This window comes from Theropithecus gelada, chromosome 10 (assembly GCF_003255815.1).
Source record: "Theropithecus gelada isolate Dixy chromosome 10, Tgel_1.0, whole genome shotgun sequence".
Classification (NCBI taxonomy): Eukaryota; Metazoa; Chordata; class Mammalia; order Primates; family Cercopithecidae; genus Theropithecus; species Theropithecus gelada.
The window spans coordinates 10,960,736-10,977,848 of record NC_037678.1 but is presented as its reverse complement, the minus strand read 5'-3'; the positions used below and the strand labels follow the sequence as shown (position 1 = coordinate 10,977,848).

Genomic DNA, 17,113 nt, shown 5'->3' with positions numbered 1-17,113 from the left:
GCCCAGGCTGGAGTGCAATGGCACAATCTCAGCTCACTGCAACCTCTGCCTCCTGGGTTCAAGCGATTCTCCTGACTCAGCCTCCCAAGTAACTGGGATTACAGGCATATGCCACCATGCCCAGATAATTTTTTTGTATTTTAGTAGAGATGGGGTTTCACCATTTTGGTCAGGCTGGTCTCGAACTCCTGAACTCAGGTGATCCACCTGCCTCGGCCTCCCAAAGTGCTGGGATTACAAGTGTGAGCCACTGGGCCTGGCCTTTTTCTTTTTTTTTCTTTTCTTTTTTTTCTTTTTTTGAGAGTGAGTCCCCCTCTGTCACCCAGGTTGGAGTGCAGTGGCACTATCTTGGCTCACAGCAGCCTCCGCCTCCTGGGTTTAAACGATTCTCCTGCCTCAGCCTTCTGAGTAGCTGGGATTACAGGTCTGAGCCACCATGCCCAGCTAAATTTTGTATTTAGTAGAGATGGAGTTTCACCACGCTGACCAGGCTGGTCTTGAACTCCTGGCCTCGAGTGATCTTCCCATCTCAGCCTCCCAAAGTGCTGGGTGGGATTATAGGCGTGAGCTACCATGCCTGACTGTAAACTTTAAAAAAAAAAAACAGAAAACTTTTAAAGTTCTTTTTTTTGTTTCTTTTTTAGCAGTGGAGTCTCACTATATTGCCCAGGCTGGCTTTGAACTTCTAGGTTCAAGTGATCCACCAGCCTCAGCCTCGCCAGTAGCTGGGGCGATAGCTCACAACTGCACCTGGTTTACTAATCCTACACTTCAACATTAAAAAAAATGCATTTGCCGGGCGCGGTGGCTCAAGCCTGTAATCCCAGCACTTTGGGAGGCCGAGACGGGCGGATCACAAGGTCAGGAGATTGAGACCATCCTGGCTAACATGGTGAAACCCCGTCTCTACTAAAAATACAAAAAACTAGCCGGGCGAGGTGGCAGATGCCTGTAGTCCCAGCTACTCGGGAGGCTGAGGCAGGAGAATGGCGTAAACCCGGGAGGCGGAGCTTGCAGTGAGCTGAGATCCGGCCACTGCACTCCAGCCTGGGCAACAGAGCGAGACTCCGTCTCAAAAAAAAAAAAAAAAAAAAAATGCATTTGACCTGGCGCTGTGACTCACACCTATAATCCTGGCACTTTGGGATGCTGAGGTGGGCAGATCACGAGGTCAGGAGATTGAGACTCTCCTGGACAACGTGGTGAAACCCTGTCTCTACTAAAAATATAAAAATTAACCAGGCGAGGTGGCATGTGCCTGTAATCCCAGCTACTTGAGAGGCTGAGGCAGGAGAATTGCTTGAACTAGGGAGTCAGAAGTTGCAGTGAGCCGAGATCGTGCCACTGTACTCCAGTCTGGCGACAGAGTGAGACTCGGTCTCAAAACAAAACAAAACAAAACAAAACTTTATTCTGGCTGGGTGCTGTGGCTTACACTTGTAATTCCAGTACTTCGGGAGGCTAAGGTGGATGAATCACTTGAGGTCAGGAGTTCGAGACCAGCCTGGCCAACATATAATGAAACCCTGTCTCTACTAAAAATACAAAAATTAGCTGGGCATGGTAGCACACGCCTGTAGTCCCAGCCACTTGGGAAGCTGAGGCAGGAGAATCACTTGAACCTGAGGTGGAGGTTGCAGTGAGCTGAGATCGTGCCACCACAATCCAGCCTGGGTGACAGAATTAGACTCTGTCTCTTAAATAAATAAATAAATAAAACCTTTATTCTGAAAAGGAGCTTGTGTCACAGAAAAGGTTAAGAACCCCTGTTCTAGAAGAGGGGTCAGCCATGCCCAGTGCTGCTGGCACGTGCGAGTGCAAATGCCTGCTGCATCTGTGTGCACACGTGTATGAGGGGTGCAGGTGCATGAGGGGTGGCAGGTCTCCTTGGGGATGCACACGTGAACACGTACGTATGTTCAGGGGCAGGCAGGGGAGATGTGCGGTGGAGGACAGGTCCCCAGGGAGGCCGGAGGATGATGTAATCCACACTGGTTGAGCCCTCACCCTCTCAGTTCGATGGCTGCTTGGAGGAAGGGGGGCATCCAAGGCACGGCAAGGTCCCAGAGGAGGCATCTGCAGCCCCTGCCCAGGAGTCAAGGAAGGCTTCCTGCCTGCACACCTTCTGTGTGGTTGGGCTCCTGAGGCTGGATCAGCCCACAGACAGTGGGACCCTGGCCCCCAGGGGCCTGCATGGCCCTTCTCGTCAGCAGTGACAGAAGCAGCTGTGTCTGGCAAGTCTCTTCGGCTGGAGCATCCTTCCTGTGGACCTTCCACCCTGACTTCTCGTCCCAGCTGGCAGCCTCTGTTTCCTGCCATTGCTTCCCCTACTCCGCTGTCTGCACTGGGTACTAAAGCTTACTGGGTATTTGGGAATCAGAGACTTTGGCCAAATCCAATGAGTTCTTATACAATGGGGATTCCAAGAAGTGGGGCTGGGGTAGGAACAAGGAAGGGCTCCCTCCCTTGTCCCCTCCTGCAAAGGATGTCAATGCACTGAGATACCATAGTTTATAAGCAGAACCAATCGTGCCGTTTGTCATGTGGGGAACTCCTTGTTGCTGGAGGCATGTAAGTGGAGGGAGGCCTGGGACCATCTGTCTGGCAGGTCTGTTCATTTTATGGAGCAGCTTTCTGTCACAGCTCAACCACTGTGTTGTCTTGGGCAAGTGCCATCCTCTCTGGACCTTCATTTTCATAGCCATAAAGTGGGGTGTGATAATGTCGGCCGTGCCCGTCTCCTGAGGCAGCTGCGGCCACAGGTGCAACAGGCTTAAAGGAGCATTAGAAGACAGGAGGGTATGAGGTTCAAATCCTGGCTCTGTCCCTCACTAACTGTGTCCTTGGGCAAGGCTAAGGAACAGAGATGATGCCCACCTCTGCAGGTTGTTGTAAAGGTCCCTGTGGAGTTTGGTAATAGCAGATGCCCTAGCAGGTGCCTGTGGTTTATTTTATTTTATTTGATTTATGATTATTATTTTGTGAGACAGAGTCTCGCTCTGTCGCCCAGGCTGGAGTGCAATGGCGTGATCTCGGCTCACCGCAACCTCTGCCTCCTGCATTCAAGCAGTTCTTCTGCCTTAACTTCTGGAATAGCTGGGACTACAGGCATGCGCCACCATACCTGGCTAATTTTTCTATTTTTAGTAGACAGAGGGTTTCACCATGTTGGCCTGGCTGATCTTGAACTCCTGGCCTCATGTGATCTGCCCGCCTCAGCCTCCCAAAATACTGGGATTACAGGTAAGCCACTGTGCTGGCTGATTGTGGTTTTTTAATAGTTGCATTTTTGTTTTTCCTTAAAGCAGTTCTCTTCATTTTTTCTTTGAGACAAAGTCTTGCTCTGTCACCCAGGCTGGAGTGCAGTGGCACCATCATAGCTCACTGCAGCCTTGAACAGCTGGGCTCAAGTGATCCTCCTGCCTCAGCCTCCCAAGTAACTGGGACCACAGGTGCATGCCAGCACACTCAGCTGTTCCATTTTTTATTGAGGTTAAATGTACAAGTTGAGCTCACAAATCCTAGTGCGCAGTTCAAGGCATTTTCATATAAGTCCTCTCCTGGGGCCACCACTCAGGTCAAGAAGAACATCTCCAGTCCCCGAAGCTTCCCTGTCCCCCACCCGCCTTGGGTACTCCCCAACGTTACTGCTCTTCTGACCTCCTTCACTGTAGATTGGCTTCTCCAGGCTCTTAACTTCATGTAATTGGAGTCGTGCGTTGTTTGCTTTGCTGCATCTGGCTTCTGTTTCCCAGCAGAGATCCCTCCGTGCTGTTGTGTGTTTCAGTTGCTTGTCCTTTTCCTGGCTGTGTGGTACTCCACGTGGGCTTCTCACACGTGGCACTGGTGACATTTTGAGCTGGATGATTCTTTGTTGGGGGGCTGTCCTGCGCATTGTAGGGTGTTTAGCTGCATCCCTGGTCTCTACCCACTAGATGCCAGTGTCCTATCCCCTCAAACGTGACAACCAAAAATGTCTCCAGACACGGCCAAATGTCCCCTGGGGGACAAAATCATCCCTGGTTGAAAACCACCACCCTACCCCATTCTTCTGTTGGTGAACGCCTGGGTTGTCTCAGGTTGGGGCTGTTGCCGATAACACAGATGTGCCTGTTCTGGGATGTGGCTTTTTGCAGGGTATGTGAGCATTTCTCCTGGGTATGCACCCAGGAATGGCCCCGCTGGGTCCTAGCGTGGGCCTATGTTTGGTTTTAGTAGAAGTTGCTGAGCAGCCTTCCAGAGTGGTCGCTGTCTGTAAAGATCAGTCAATGATCTTTCAATGAATGATGAAGTTCATTCATTGAATAAATAAACGCATGAACGAATGAATGTGTGAACGAGTGTCCTTCTAAAACTCTGGGCTCTGAAACAGCTGATGTTCAAAACGGTGGCCACTGTTGCTGGAACACACGCTACACAGTCACCATCGGGGTGGTCCTGGAACAGGGACGCACATGGGCACCTTCGGGGAAGGAGCTGAGCCTGGTTCATCTCAGCACCCTGAGGCGCAGGCTGCGTGTACAGCTGGTGGTCCTTGGAGGCTTGTAGGCCTGGCCTCAGAGGAGCACGGAGCTGGCCCAAGAACTGGGATCTGGAACCTCAGGCCTGGAGGACCTGAGGCCTGAGCTCCCCCTCCCTTGGGTTCACTGGGGACCAGCAGGGGAGGTACACCCCATGTAGGTGCTGGTCCACCTTCCCTATCTCCCCCATCCAGGAGGATGGAGCCCCCAGTTCCCTTCCTTCACCTGATTTATTTAGACAACTGAAACGCACCCTGGGAAATGGATCAGATTTTAGATTTGACAAAAATAAAAACAAACTTGGCCACCCCTGCCAAACCCAGCACTCCCGCCCCCACCAGCCTCCCAGAGCCCCCCGAATCACAGAAACTGACTGTCGCCTGGGCCTGCAGGAGAGTGGTGGTTGCCATGGTAACCATGCAGGCCTCTGGCTCGGCTCCTGGAGAGGAGGCTGCCCTGCAGGGCCTGCCGGGGCGCCGGGCACTGCCCCTCCACACAGTTGCTCTTCTAGCTGGGAACTGGCAGGTTGGAGGGAGCCCCAGCATAGTGGCTTCCCTGGTTCCCTGGTGACCCTGTCCCCTTAGTCCACATCCTGACCTCTCAGGCCTTGGTGGCTAGGGTGTGGTATGGTTATCATCTGACTTAGCCGGGTTTTGATCCGGCTCAGCCTCCTCCTGGCTGGGGGACCTTGAGGCAAACATGCCTTTATTGGCTTCCCCTCCCCTTCTTCCTGCAGGTAAATCCTTCCTTCTGAACCACAGCAGGGGCTGGAACATCCCCCTTCCTGACCCCACTGGATACAACACAGGTCTGGGCCCCCAGCAGGGACACAGCCAGAGGGGCTGCCGGCTGGGCTCACCACTGACCCAGACTCCACTTCCCTTTGCCTGGCTCGGAGCCTCACAGGGAGACAATGTGGGTGGGGAGGAAAGAGCAAATATTCTATTAAACCCATCTCAACTGGGGGTCCCTTGCATGGCAGACACTGAGCCGGGTGATGGCAGGATGTGTGGATGAGAACATGGGATTTGCAGCCAGTGAGAGGCAGTGCAGATCGCCACATACCACCTGAGTGACCCCAGAACCAGCTCCTGTGGCCTTAGTTTCCTTACCTGTAAAGTGGGGATAACACTAGTATCAGCCAGTTTGGGAGAAATTTGCTGGTGTTGCAGGGTGATGCTGCTCATTGCTAGGCCTGAATTGGTTGACAGATTCTTTTTTTATTTTTATTTTTTGAGATAGGATCTCGCTCTGTCACTCAGGCTGGAGTGAAGTGGCTTGATCTTGGCTCACAGCAACCTCCACCTCCTGGGCTCAAGTGATCCTCCCATCTCAACCTTCTAAGTAACTGAAACTACAGGCACGCACCACCACAGCCGGCTAATTAAATTTTTTTTGCAGATATGAGGTCTCACTATGTTGCCCAGGCTGGTCTCAAACTCCTGGGCTCAAGTGATCCTCCTGCCTTGGCCTCCCAAAGTGCTGGGATTACAGATGTGAGGCACTGCATCTGGCCTGGATTTTTTTTTTTTTCCTGAGATGGAGTTTCACTCTTGTTGCCCAGGCTGGAGTGCAATGGCACAATCTCGGTTCACTGCAACCTCCTCACCTCCCGGGTTCAAGCAATCCTCCTGCCTCAGCCTCCTGAGTAGCTGGGATTACAGATGCCCGCCACCATATCCAGTTAATTTTTGTATTTTTAGTAGAGACGGGGTTTCACCATATTGGCCAGGCTGGTCTTGAACTCCTGACCTCAAGTGATCTGCCCGCCCGGGCCTCCCGAAGTGCTGGGATCACAGATGTGAGCTATGGTGCCCGGCCCGACCTGGATTCTTTACAAAAGCCTGTGGGTGAAGATTTAGTATGCCACAGGACAGACGTCAATCAAGGGGTCTGTACTAGCATCTCTTCTTTTCTTTTGTTTTCTTTTTTGTTTTGTTTTTGTTTTTGAGATGGAGTCTCGCTCTTTCACCCAGGCTAGAGTGCAGGAGCACGATCTCAGCTCACTGCAAATTCCATCTCCTCTGTTCGAGTGATTCTCCTGCCTCAGCCTCCTGAGTAGCTGGGATTACAGGTGCGTGTCACCATGCCCAGCTAATTTTTGTATTGTCATTGTTAGTAGAGATGGGGTTTTGCCATGTTGGCCAGGTTGGTCTTGAACTCCTGACCTTAGGTGATCTGCCCGCCTCGGCCTCCCAAATTGCTGGAATTATAGGCGTGAGCCACTATGCTTGGTCATATCTCTTATTTTCTACTTAAGGTAATATGAAGTAACCAGCAGGTAATACCACTGTGAGATTCTTAGTCCTCTCCTGGGGAGGTGGCTTTTCCTTTTTTTTTGTTTAAAGCCCACAATGAGAGACCCCTTGGTCCTGTTAGAGGATGACAATAAAAGGGGCTCTCTGGTGCACACCACGTGGCAAACCCTGGTCCCAGGAGCCCACAACTACTGGGGCTCTTGCCTCCTGTGCTGGCTGCAAGGTTTAAATGAGATAATGCAAGCCCGTTTGTTTTTGTTTTTTAAGATGGAGTTTTGCTCTGTCACCCAGGCTGGAGTGCAGTGGTACAATCTCAGCTCACTGCAACCTCCACCTCCCGGGTTCAAGTGATTCTTCTGCATCAGCTTCCTGAGTAGCTGGGATTACAGGCGCCTGCCACCATGCCCAGCTAATTTTTTGTATTTTCAGTAGAGACAGGGTTTCACCGTGTTGGCCAGGCTGGTCTTGAACTCCTGACCTCAGGTGATCTGCCCGCCCTGGCCCCCCAAATTGCTGGGATCACAGGCATGAGCCACTGCACTTGGCCATGCATGCTGTTTGATTTGGAGGCTCCTTGGCAAACAGACACTCAGGGTCACTGAAGAAGAGTTTGCGACTGGTCACCATTATTACCATCGGTAGGCCGGTGCCTGGCACACAGCAGGCACACAATATAAGCGCATTCATTTCCCCTGCTCAGCTCTGAGACCCCAGTTCTGAAGACTTTGAGAGGTGTGGTGGGGGGACATGGGTAGGAAGTGGGGCTGAGGGCCCAGGCTGTGCTGAGTCACTGGGGGGCTCTGCGGCAGCGCCCAAGGACCCTGAGTGTTTTTCTCCCCTAGGCCTGTGTGCTTGGGATGGCTTTGCCTGCCAAGGAAACTCGATTGATTGCATCACCATTGATCTGTTTCTCCATCTGTGTTCCTCAAAGGCGCTCAGGGCTGCCCGTCAGGGATCTAATCAGCTTAAAGTGACGGCGCTGTGGCTGTGCCGAGTGTGTGGGGAAATGCGGAGGGTTTCCGTGTGAATTTGAAAAATCGACTGTGGCTTGGGGACCCCCGTGGGTGGGGAGTCTGTTGTCTGAGTGTCATTTCTGCTCTGGGCTTGCTGTGGAGCTGGGACAGGTTTCTGCCCCTGTTTTCCGTCAGTGCAATGAGGGATTGGAGCCGTTGTTCTCTAACGACATCAGCAGGGCTGCTCTGTGGCAAAGGTCACCCCTACTGCAGTGAGGGCCTGAGGGGTGAAGTAGGCGAGGCGGCTGGGCCTCAGATGCCCATCGCAGGGCTTCAAGCCTCGCTGTGAGAGGTGGTTGGGAGTCACTGAAGACTCCCTGCCCTCGTGGCACTAGCACTCCAGCCCTGCCCGCTCTGTCACCTGGAAATCCTGTGCTGCCCCTTGGGGCTCCAGCTTCCCTCAGGTTGTCTCCAAACCTCACGGCTTTGCTTGCCTGTGTTCTCAGACAGTTCCTCAACACCTGTGATTCATGGTGGAAGCATGAGGCGTTGGGCCAGGCTGCAGAGTGGCTCAAGCTGGACACCTTGACTCCCCCCGCCACCCTCATACCCCACGCTGCACTGTCTGGTTTAACTTCAAGGAGGGCTGGTGCTTTTGATCCCTGAGCCAGTGGGGAGTGTGTCAGGAACCGCGGGCAGCGATGCCAGTTCTGGCCTGACTTCTAAGCCTCCTGGGCTCTTGGAAGGGGCCCAAACTGTGCCATCTGGGATTTCCCCGGGTACCTCTGGGCAAGGGCTGAGACCGTCCATCGCTGAATTTCTCAAGCTGAGCAGCCCAGGGATGAAAGCCACTCCATCTGCCCCCTGGGGGGACCCAGTGCAGTGGACGAGTTAGATGAACCACAGAGGCAGCGCTGTGCAGCGGCCACCGGCACTGCCGCGAGTCAATCTGGGCTGCTCAGGGACTGGGTGACCTTGTGTGAGTGGTGTCAGCTCTCCAGGCTTGTTCCTCATCCGTCCCCAGGGGATTGTGAGAGCTGAGGTCATGTCCCTAGGGTGCTGGGCACACAGTCGTCAGAGTTACTGCCAAATTCACTACCGTGGTACGTGCTAGCCAAGGCAGGTGGGAGCGCTTCTGGAGAGGAGGCTGAGCCACCACCTTGTGAAGGGTGAGAGGCACATCCGGGGAAGCTTCAGGAAGAGGTGACCTGCGAACGGGGCTCTGAAAGAGTCGGCCTGCTGGAGAGGTGGAGGAAAGGGAAGGCGCAGGCAGAGGGTGTGTTTGGAGAAAGCGAGGAGTTCAGTGAGTGCTAAGGCCAGTGAGTGGCAAGATTGCAAGGATTCACTGAGGCGAGATTCTAGGAGGCCTTGCGCATCAGGCTCGGGAGGGTGATGGGGAGCCATGGGAGGTTCTTGAGCAGGAGAGAGGCATCAGGAGAGCGTGTTTCAGGCAGATTAGCCTGGCAGTGGCAAAACAGCTCGGAGGCAGGAAAAGCCTCCAGCCTGAGGTTTTGTGTCTCAGCTCTGCTCTTTTCCAGCTGGTGACCTTGGGCCAATCTGTTTCCCTTTTGTGTCTTGGTTTCCTTATTTGTAAATCGGGCTTATAATAGAGCCGTGAGGATTAAATGAGATAACACTTGGAAAATGTTCAAATTGTGTTGGGCACACAGCAAATGCCTGGTTATCCTGTGGGGCTGATTGGCAGGGCAGAGACCAGAGCTGGGGGATATAAAGGGTGCTGGGTCAGGGTCCTGGGGAGAGACACTGAAGATGGGCTGAGAGGCCTCAGGGGAGGGAGGAGAGCCATGGGCAGAGACAGGCCGTACTTCGCAGAGGAGAGTGCTGGCCTTGGAGTCCAGCAGGCCTGGTGTGAGTCTCTGCGCCAGTACTTCCTAGCTGCGCAGCCTGGGAGAGGCCCCTGGTTTCTGCGTGTCTCAGCTTTCCTTATCTGTAAAATGGGTCTGCTGACCTCCACTGCTCAGGGCCTTGTTGAGGAGGCAGCAGGGGCACCAGACTCCTGAGAGACACCGTTAAGTGCACTTTGAGCCTGAAACTGGCAGGAAGGGCAGAGGGAGCAGAGGATGGGGCTCGAAGGAGAGAGCACACGACAGGAAAAGGGGAAAGGCGAGGGGGATGGGGGATGTTCTCTGGTAATTAGAACGTTTGAACTTCAAAAAAGTTAATTAATGATGAAGCTGCTGCTGGAGCCAGGCTCAGGCTCGAAGGGGGCCCTGGCAGCGACTGAAATTAATTACAGGCTATGGTGGGAGAGTGGCAGTGGGGTGAGGGGACAGGAAGGAGCAGGGCTGGGGCCGGGAGGAGCTGAGGAGAGGCCACGAGAAGGCAGCATCCCAAAGTGGGCAGGGCTGGGGATGGGAGGGAGGCTGTTGCCGTGGAAACCAGGTCACCTCTCCCACTCCTCTCTGGGTGGGGTCCCGCTGAGGGTTTGGCTGCTGGTGTGGCTACATCCCAGTTAAGGGCAAGGGCTTTGAAATGGAGGGGTGAGGGGTTTGCTTGGAGACACTCCCGAGTTCCTGGATGTTGGAGTGGGCAGGGCCCATAGAGATTTACAGCAGCACTCCCGCTTACCCACAGGGGACACATTCCAGGACCCCCAGGGGATGCCCGAAGTCACAAATAGCACTGAACCCTGTATTTACTATGTTTTTTTCCTATACCTGCATACCTGGATAAAGTTTAATTTATAAATCAGGCATTGTAAGAGATGAGCAGCAACCAATAATAAAATAGAACAATCAGGCCGGGCGTGGTGGCTCATGCCTGTAATCCCAGCACTTTGGGAGGCTGAGGCGGGTGGATCACAAAGTCAGGAGATCGAGACCATCCTGGCCAACATGGTGAAACCCTGTCTCTACTAAAATACAAAAAAACTAGCTGGGCATGGTGGCACGTGCCCATAGTCCCAGCTGCTTGGGAGGCTGAGGCAGGGGAATCGCTTGAATCTGGGAGGTGGAGGTTGCAGTGAGCCGAGATCACGCCACTGCACTCCAGCCTGGCAACAGAGCAAGACTGTCTCAAAATAAATAAATACTAAAAATAAAAATAAAATAAAATAAAATAAAATGGGACAATTAGACCGGGCACAGTGGCTCACCCCTGTAATCCCAGCAGTTTGGGAGGCTGAGGCGGATGGATCACCTGAGGTCAGGAGTTCAAGACCAGCCTGGCCAACATGGTGAAACCCCATCTCTTCTAAAAATACAAAAGATTAGCCGGGCGTGGTGGCGGGCGCCTGTAATCCCAGCTACTTGGGAGGCTGAGGCAGGAGAATCACTTGAACCCAGGAGGCAGAGGTTGCAGTAAGCCGGGATCTCTCCATTGCCCTCCAGCCTGGGCAATAAGAGTGAAACTCTGTCTCAAAAAAAAAAAAAAAAAGAACAATTAGAATCACGTGTGATAATCAAAGTTATGTGAATGTGGTCTCCTCCCCCGCCAATCTCTTATTGTACCACACTCATACCTAATTTTGGGCCACAGTGGACCGTGGGTAACTGACACGGCACATAATGAGGGACAACCGTATCTATCCATCCGACAGATGTTCATTGAGCACCTACTAGATGTTAGGGCCGTGAGTGTAAAGTCCCTGTCCCCCTTGGAATGCAGATTAGAGCAGTGGCAGAGACAATGAGCATGTCAGCAAGACAGTGGCAGGGCATGAAGAGGGCGTGTGGCTGCTGAGGGTGATGAGGTTGGGTGGAGACTTCTCAGAGGAGGTGACCATGATGCTAGAAGCTCAGCCCTTGAAGTGGGAACAGCATATGCAAAGGCCCTGAGGCGGAGTGTCCTGATGTCACTCATTGTGTGTCTAAGGAGCAGCAGGAGCCAGTGAGGTCAGAGCAGAGTGAGCCAGGGCAGGGCAGAGGGAGATGGGGTGTCAGGGCAGGGCCCTACAGCCAAGCAAGGGCTTCAAAGTTTGTGCTCAGAGAGGCCGGGAGCCAGGGCAGGGTTTTGTGCTGGGGAGGGAGGTGGTCTCGCTGATGTTTTTAACTGCTCACTGCTGCTGCAGGGAGGGTGGTTTGGAGGGGCCAGGGCAGACCCAGGAGGCTGATGGGGAGGCTCCTGGTCATCCGGTGGAGGACCTCCAGGTTCAGAGACAGGGAGGGGCTTGCCGAAGACCACAGAGCCAGTCAGTGCTGGGACTGGAGTTCAAATGCAGGTCTCCCGGCTTTGTTGTCTTGTTTGCTGCTTTTACTGCATGAGAGCCCCTGTTTCCTGACACTCCGTTTCTGGGGGAGGAAAGGGGGCTGCATAGGTGGGGTGTGGTGAGTTCTGTCAGCATCTCTCCTCTTAGAGAAGGAGAACCTACTGCTGATTCCAGTCATTGCCTGTAAGGTCAGGCTGCATGGTCTGGAAGTTCACCTGGGTGTCTAACCTCAGTTATTCATACTGTGTGCAACTCAAGTCCATTTCATCCTGGGTTGCCTGTTTTCAAGTAGGCACATATTTTCTGAGGCCCCAGGACTCAGTCACCTGGAGATCCCAGTTCAGGAGATCTGAGCAGGCTTCGGATTTCTCATTGGTATGACAGGTGGGGGCTGGGAGTGACACCGCCCTGAGTTCCTTGAGGCCTGACCTTCCTGGTCCTGGGACTGGGAGGATTGAGAGTGGCGGGGCTGGACACTGCAGGCTGTATTCTAAGGATGGGTAGGAGTTGGCCTGGGAGGGAGGGAGGACGGCATTCGTGGAGGGGCTCTCAGCAGTGGTGAGGAGAGCAGCCTGGCCAGGTGCAGGAGGGGAGCCCACTCACCCCAGCTGCAAGCTGTGCCCAGAGGCCCTGCCCAAGGCCAGGTTCACGGCCGGCTCTGGATCCCCTCTGTGGCAGGAGTCTTTCTGCCTGACCAGGCCTGAGGGGGCCCAGCCCCACCCTATGTGGTGCAGGCCAGGGCTGGGCTTGGTGTGGGTGTTTTGGAGTTAAGTGATGAACCCTACCTGAGCCCTAACCGTGGCAATGGGCAAGGAGAGAAGGATGGGGCCATCCAGCCAATCTCAGCCCCACGGGAGGGCCTTCTGCTGGCTCCAGACCCAGGCGTTGGCGGAGAAGGAGGGAACATGGGTCAGGGGAGGGAAAGGTGGTCAGAGAAGGGAGGCAGTGACAGTCAGAGGGTGGTGGTTGGGGTGGAGAGGCTGGGATAGCCCAGAGTTTCCTGACAGCCAGGCTTCCGGGAACCTCTGCCTTCTCTAGGCCTGAGGGGAGCTCTCAGGCTGGGCAAGGAGCAGGGTCCTGCAACTGGGGGCCTGGTGGGTTTGGTGCATATGGCCATGTCTGTTGTGATGGGGGCAAATTGGCACCACGGGCTTTGAGCTGTTGCAGGGATAGCACCCAGAGGGAGAAGAACGAGGAACGGGGTGTATACCTGTGTGTGTGGTGGGTTGGGGGTATTACACTCTAGGGTGCACCCCAGCCCCCACGGGCACGGTCCCACCTGCTGCTTTGTCCTTGACTTGGTGTGCACGTGGTTTGAATGTGTCAGCATGCTGGTGATCCTGCTGAACTGCGTGACACTTGGCATGTACCAGCCGTGCGACGACATGGACTGCCTGTCTGACCGCTGCAAGATCCTGCAGGTGAGCCGGCTGCCCCGCCCCACTGCCCGCCCCGCCCCGCCCCACCCCACCCCACCCCACCCCACCCCACCCCACCCCCATCCACCAGGACCCGGCCTATGCCCCGCCCACTCCACGCCCCGCCCACTCCACGCCCCGCCCCATGTCCTGGCTTTTGTCCCGCCCGCTCCACGCCCCGCCCCATGCCCCGCCCCTGCGCCGTGCCCTTCCGCATCCTGCGCTGCCCTATCAAGCGCGTTGCCACACTCAGCCACCACCAGCTGCCCTCACTTGGCTGACCCTTCCTCACTCCCAGCTGGTCTTCCTATTATCCTTCGGATCCTCTCTCCCTTTTATCTCTCCTCTCCAGCTTGGGGCCTCTGCCTTAGTCCAGGCCTCAATCTTCTCCCACCCAGGTGCCCTCACCAGCCTTCTCCTGCACCCCCTTCACACATACCTGCAAAGCACAGTGACCCCGACTGTCCTCTGCCTACAACCTGCACTTCCTCCCCCGTGCTCTTGGACTAGAGGCCGAGTTCACACCCAGCCCTAGACGCCCTTTAGGAGTGGGCCTCTGGTTTCACATTCTGTTATCTCCTGAGGTCCTGGGGTAGGGCTTGACCTTTGGTACCTGACATAACCCCGTGCAGAGCATGTATACGGGTAGCACAGATGTTAGGGCTGTACCCATTTTAGAGATGTGGAAACACTCAGTGTCTCTCCCTGGGAAAGCCAGATTTCTCCCGGGAGGAATTGCTTTCTGCCTCTTGGGTTTCTATAGGACTCAGTAACTCCCAGGCAGCACTGGGCCAGAGTCTCCCGGAACACTTGGCAAAAATCCAGACCCCTGACCCTATCTCAGACCTGCTGAAGCAGAATCTCTGGGTGGGTCTGGGGTCCGAGTGGGTAACAAGCTCCTCAGCAGCCCCGGGCCCCAGGCCCGGTTAGCCTCATGGTGAGTTCACTGAACATGCACCTCTGTGTCCTCACCACTGGCCTAGCCCTGGCACACAGTAGGTGTGTGGCACCTGTTTGTTGAATTGAGTTGACTGCAGCCCTCACTAATCCTGGAAACAGGAATTCCACCCACGCCCCGCCCTCAGGAGGCATAATGTCACCTGAGCCTCCTTTGTGGGCAGAGGAAGGCAGCACCCAAGCCTGGACCCGGGGGCTACTTTGAGACAGCTCCTTCTGTGGGGGCTTTGAGGTCAGATCCACTGGAGTTTCAGTCCTGGTTCTGCCACTTACCTGCTGTGTTACCTGTGGGGCAAGTTGCTTAACCTCTGAGTCTCTGTTTTCTCATTTGTAAAATGGGACTATCCATGGGGTCCTTGGGAGAATTAAGAGAGAGAATGGGGGTCACGTGTGTAGCCAGTGCTTGGTAATTATTAGGGAGAATATGGGATGGCCCCTCACCCCACCCCTATCTGGGGCTCTTCTATCTGTTTCCAGGCTTAGGGAACAGATAGAATGGGCTGTATGACCTTGGGTAAATTCATTCCCCTCTCTCGGCCACAGTCTCCTCATCTGTGAAATGACTGCACTGGACTGGGATCACTGAGGTTCTCCTTCTGCCCAGGAGGAGTTTCCGGGTATTTCCCAGGCCCCTTGCATCCATGTGGTGTCCCCACCTCATACTGTGGCTGCAACCCCTGGGCCCTGCTCTGCAACCTCACCCTGTCCCTTGCTTCCCTCCTCCTGTCCCTGCAGGTCTTTGATGACTTCATCTTTATCTTCTTTGCCATGGAGATGGTGCTCAAGATGGTGGCCCTGGGGATTTTTGGCAAGAAGTGCTACCTCGGGGACACATGGAACCGCCTGGATTTCTTCATCGTCATGGCAGGGTAGGTAGCACCCGCCAGGCAGGTCCTAGCCTCGGGTGCACACCAGGAATAATTGAGAGAATCCAGGGCTTCTTGCTGATGGCGATGAAGCTTCACGGTGATGCGTGGGACCCTCCTGGACCCCTGGGCTGGGAGGAATGATGGACAGACAGATGTTCTTTCTTCCCTTCCTAAGTTGTGCGTCCTCTAGCACTGCCAGTGGATACTGGGTGTGTTTATGCTAATTAACGATATGACCTTGAGAGGCCACTGACGCTCTCTGAGCTTTCATTTCCTCGTCTGAAAAGGGGAATAATAATAGTAGCTGCGTCAAAATGAGCACCCAATAAATGCTAGCTGTTAGGATTGCTATCCTGGATCACTCATCACGCCAGAGACCGAGCACAGACTCAAGCACTGTCTGACTCCAGACTGGTTATTTCTACAAGACACAAGTTGCCATCAGGGACAGGCCTGGTTACAGCTGAGCCCATCTGCAGTGTCTCGGACCCTGCTCTGGGCCTTGTGCCTGCTTTCCTGGGTCAAACCCATCCATGCATTTATCCACCTACCAGGGACTGAACAACTTGCTCCCCAGTGTTGGCGCCATCCTAGCTGCTGGGGGCAAGGAGGAGGGCAAACCAGACACAGGCCTTGTCCTTCCTACTCCTGTCTTGGGGAGGCACCCACCTGCTATGCCAGTGGGTGTGCCTTCACACACTGGGACCAGAGCGCTGGGCAAAGCATGTGGTTTGCTGAGAGCATTTAACACAGGGGCCTGACTGAGCCAAGCTGGGGACTTGGGGCTTGAGGGCTTCCTGAGGAGGTGACACGGAGAGCTGAAGGATGAGGAGACAGTAATCATGCCCAGGGATGGGTCATTATTAGGGCAGAGGATAGAGAAAAAGGCTGGAGGCTGTAAGTGTGTGTGCGAGAGAGGATGTATGAGTGTGTTTGTCAGTGTATGTGTGTGACCTTGTATGTAGAATGCTATTGAGGAGGTGTGACCTTTTCGATTCGGTAGACTCACGGCTGAGATGGGCAATCAGGGTATGAGAATCCCATCAAGCATCTGCTAAATTCCACAGATATGTTCTGAAGTGAGGTGATTTGTTTCATTAGGGTTTTAAAAAAGTTACACCTCTTCTAAGCTTGTTTGCCCTCTCTCCCTCCCTCTCCCCTTCTCTTCCCTCCCCTCCCTCCCCTCCCTTCCCTTCCCTTCCCTCCCTTTCCCTTCCCTTCCCTTCTCCTTCCTTCCTTCCTTCCTTCCTTCCTTCCTTCCTTCCTTCCTTCCTTCCTTCCTTCCTTCCTTCCTTCCTTNCCTCTCTTTCCTTCCTTCCTTCCTTCCTTCCTTCCTTCCTTCCTTCCTTCCTTCCTTTTTTGAGACAGGGTCTCACTCTGTCACCCAGGTTGGAGTGCAGTGATGCAATCACAGCTCACTCCAGCCTTGACTTCCCAGGCTCAAAGGCTCCTCCCACCTCAGCCTCCTGAGTAGCTGGGACTGCAGGCATGTGCCTCCAACCCTGGCTAATTTTTCTTTTCTTTTTTCTTTTCTTTTCTATAGGGACAGGGTCTCACTATGTTGCCCAGGCTGGTCTTGAACTCCTGGGTTCAAGCAGTCCTCCCACCTCAGCCTCCCAAAGTGCTGGGATTACAGGTGCGAGCCACCGCACCTGGCCCCTAAGCATCTTCTCTCAATCGCTGTATTCAATTTTACAACCACATTGTCAACAGTCACTTAGACCTGAATGGAAGCTACCCTGGTTTCCTGAGCACTGTATCCTCCTCTTAGTCACGTTCTTCATTTTCATTCTTATTCTGGTTTGGCTGGAGAACATCCTTAAGTAGTTTTTTTTTTTTTTTTTTTTTTTTTTTTTTTTTAAGAAAAAGTGTTTGGATAGTGTCATTTTTCAATCTTGCCTGTCCAGACATATATTCCTTTGATCTTTGAGTGTGGAGGACAATTATTTGTGATGTTCTAGAGTCAGAAC

The 17,113-nt window shown here is 53.9% G+C and overlaps 1 protein-coding gene across 1 annotated transcript in view; it reads left to right on the top strand.

The window, feature by feature from the left end:
• The window catches only part of CACNA1I (calcium voltage-gated channel subunit alpha1 I), a 119,621-nt gene that overhangs the window by 15,403 nt on the left and 87,105 nt on the right, over positions 1–17,113 (top strand). Inside the window, exons 2-3 of the mRNA XM_025399228.1 lie at positions 13,209–13,320; positions 15,010–15,143. Coding sequence (XP_025255013.1) covers positions 13,209–13,320; positions 15,010–15,143 — 246 coding nt within the window. The remainder of the gene's footprint in view (positions 1–13,208; positions 13,321–15,009; positions 15,144–17,113) is intronic.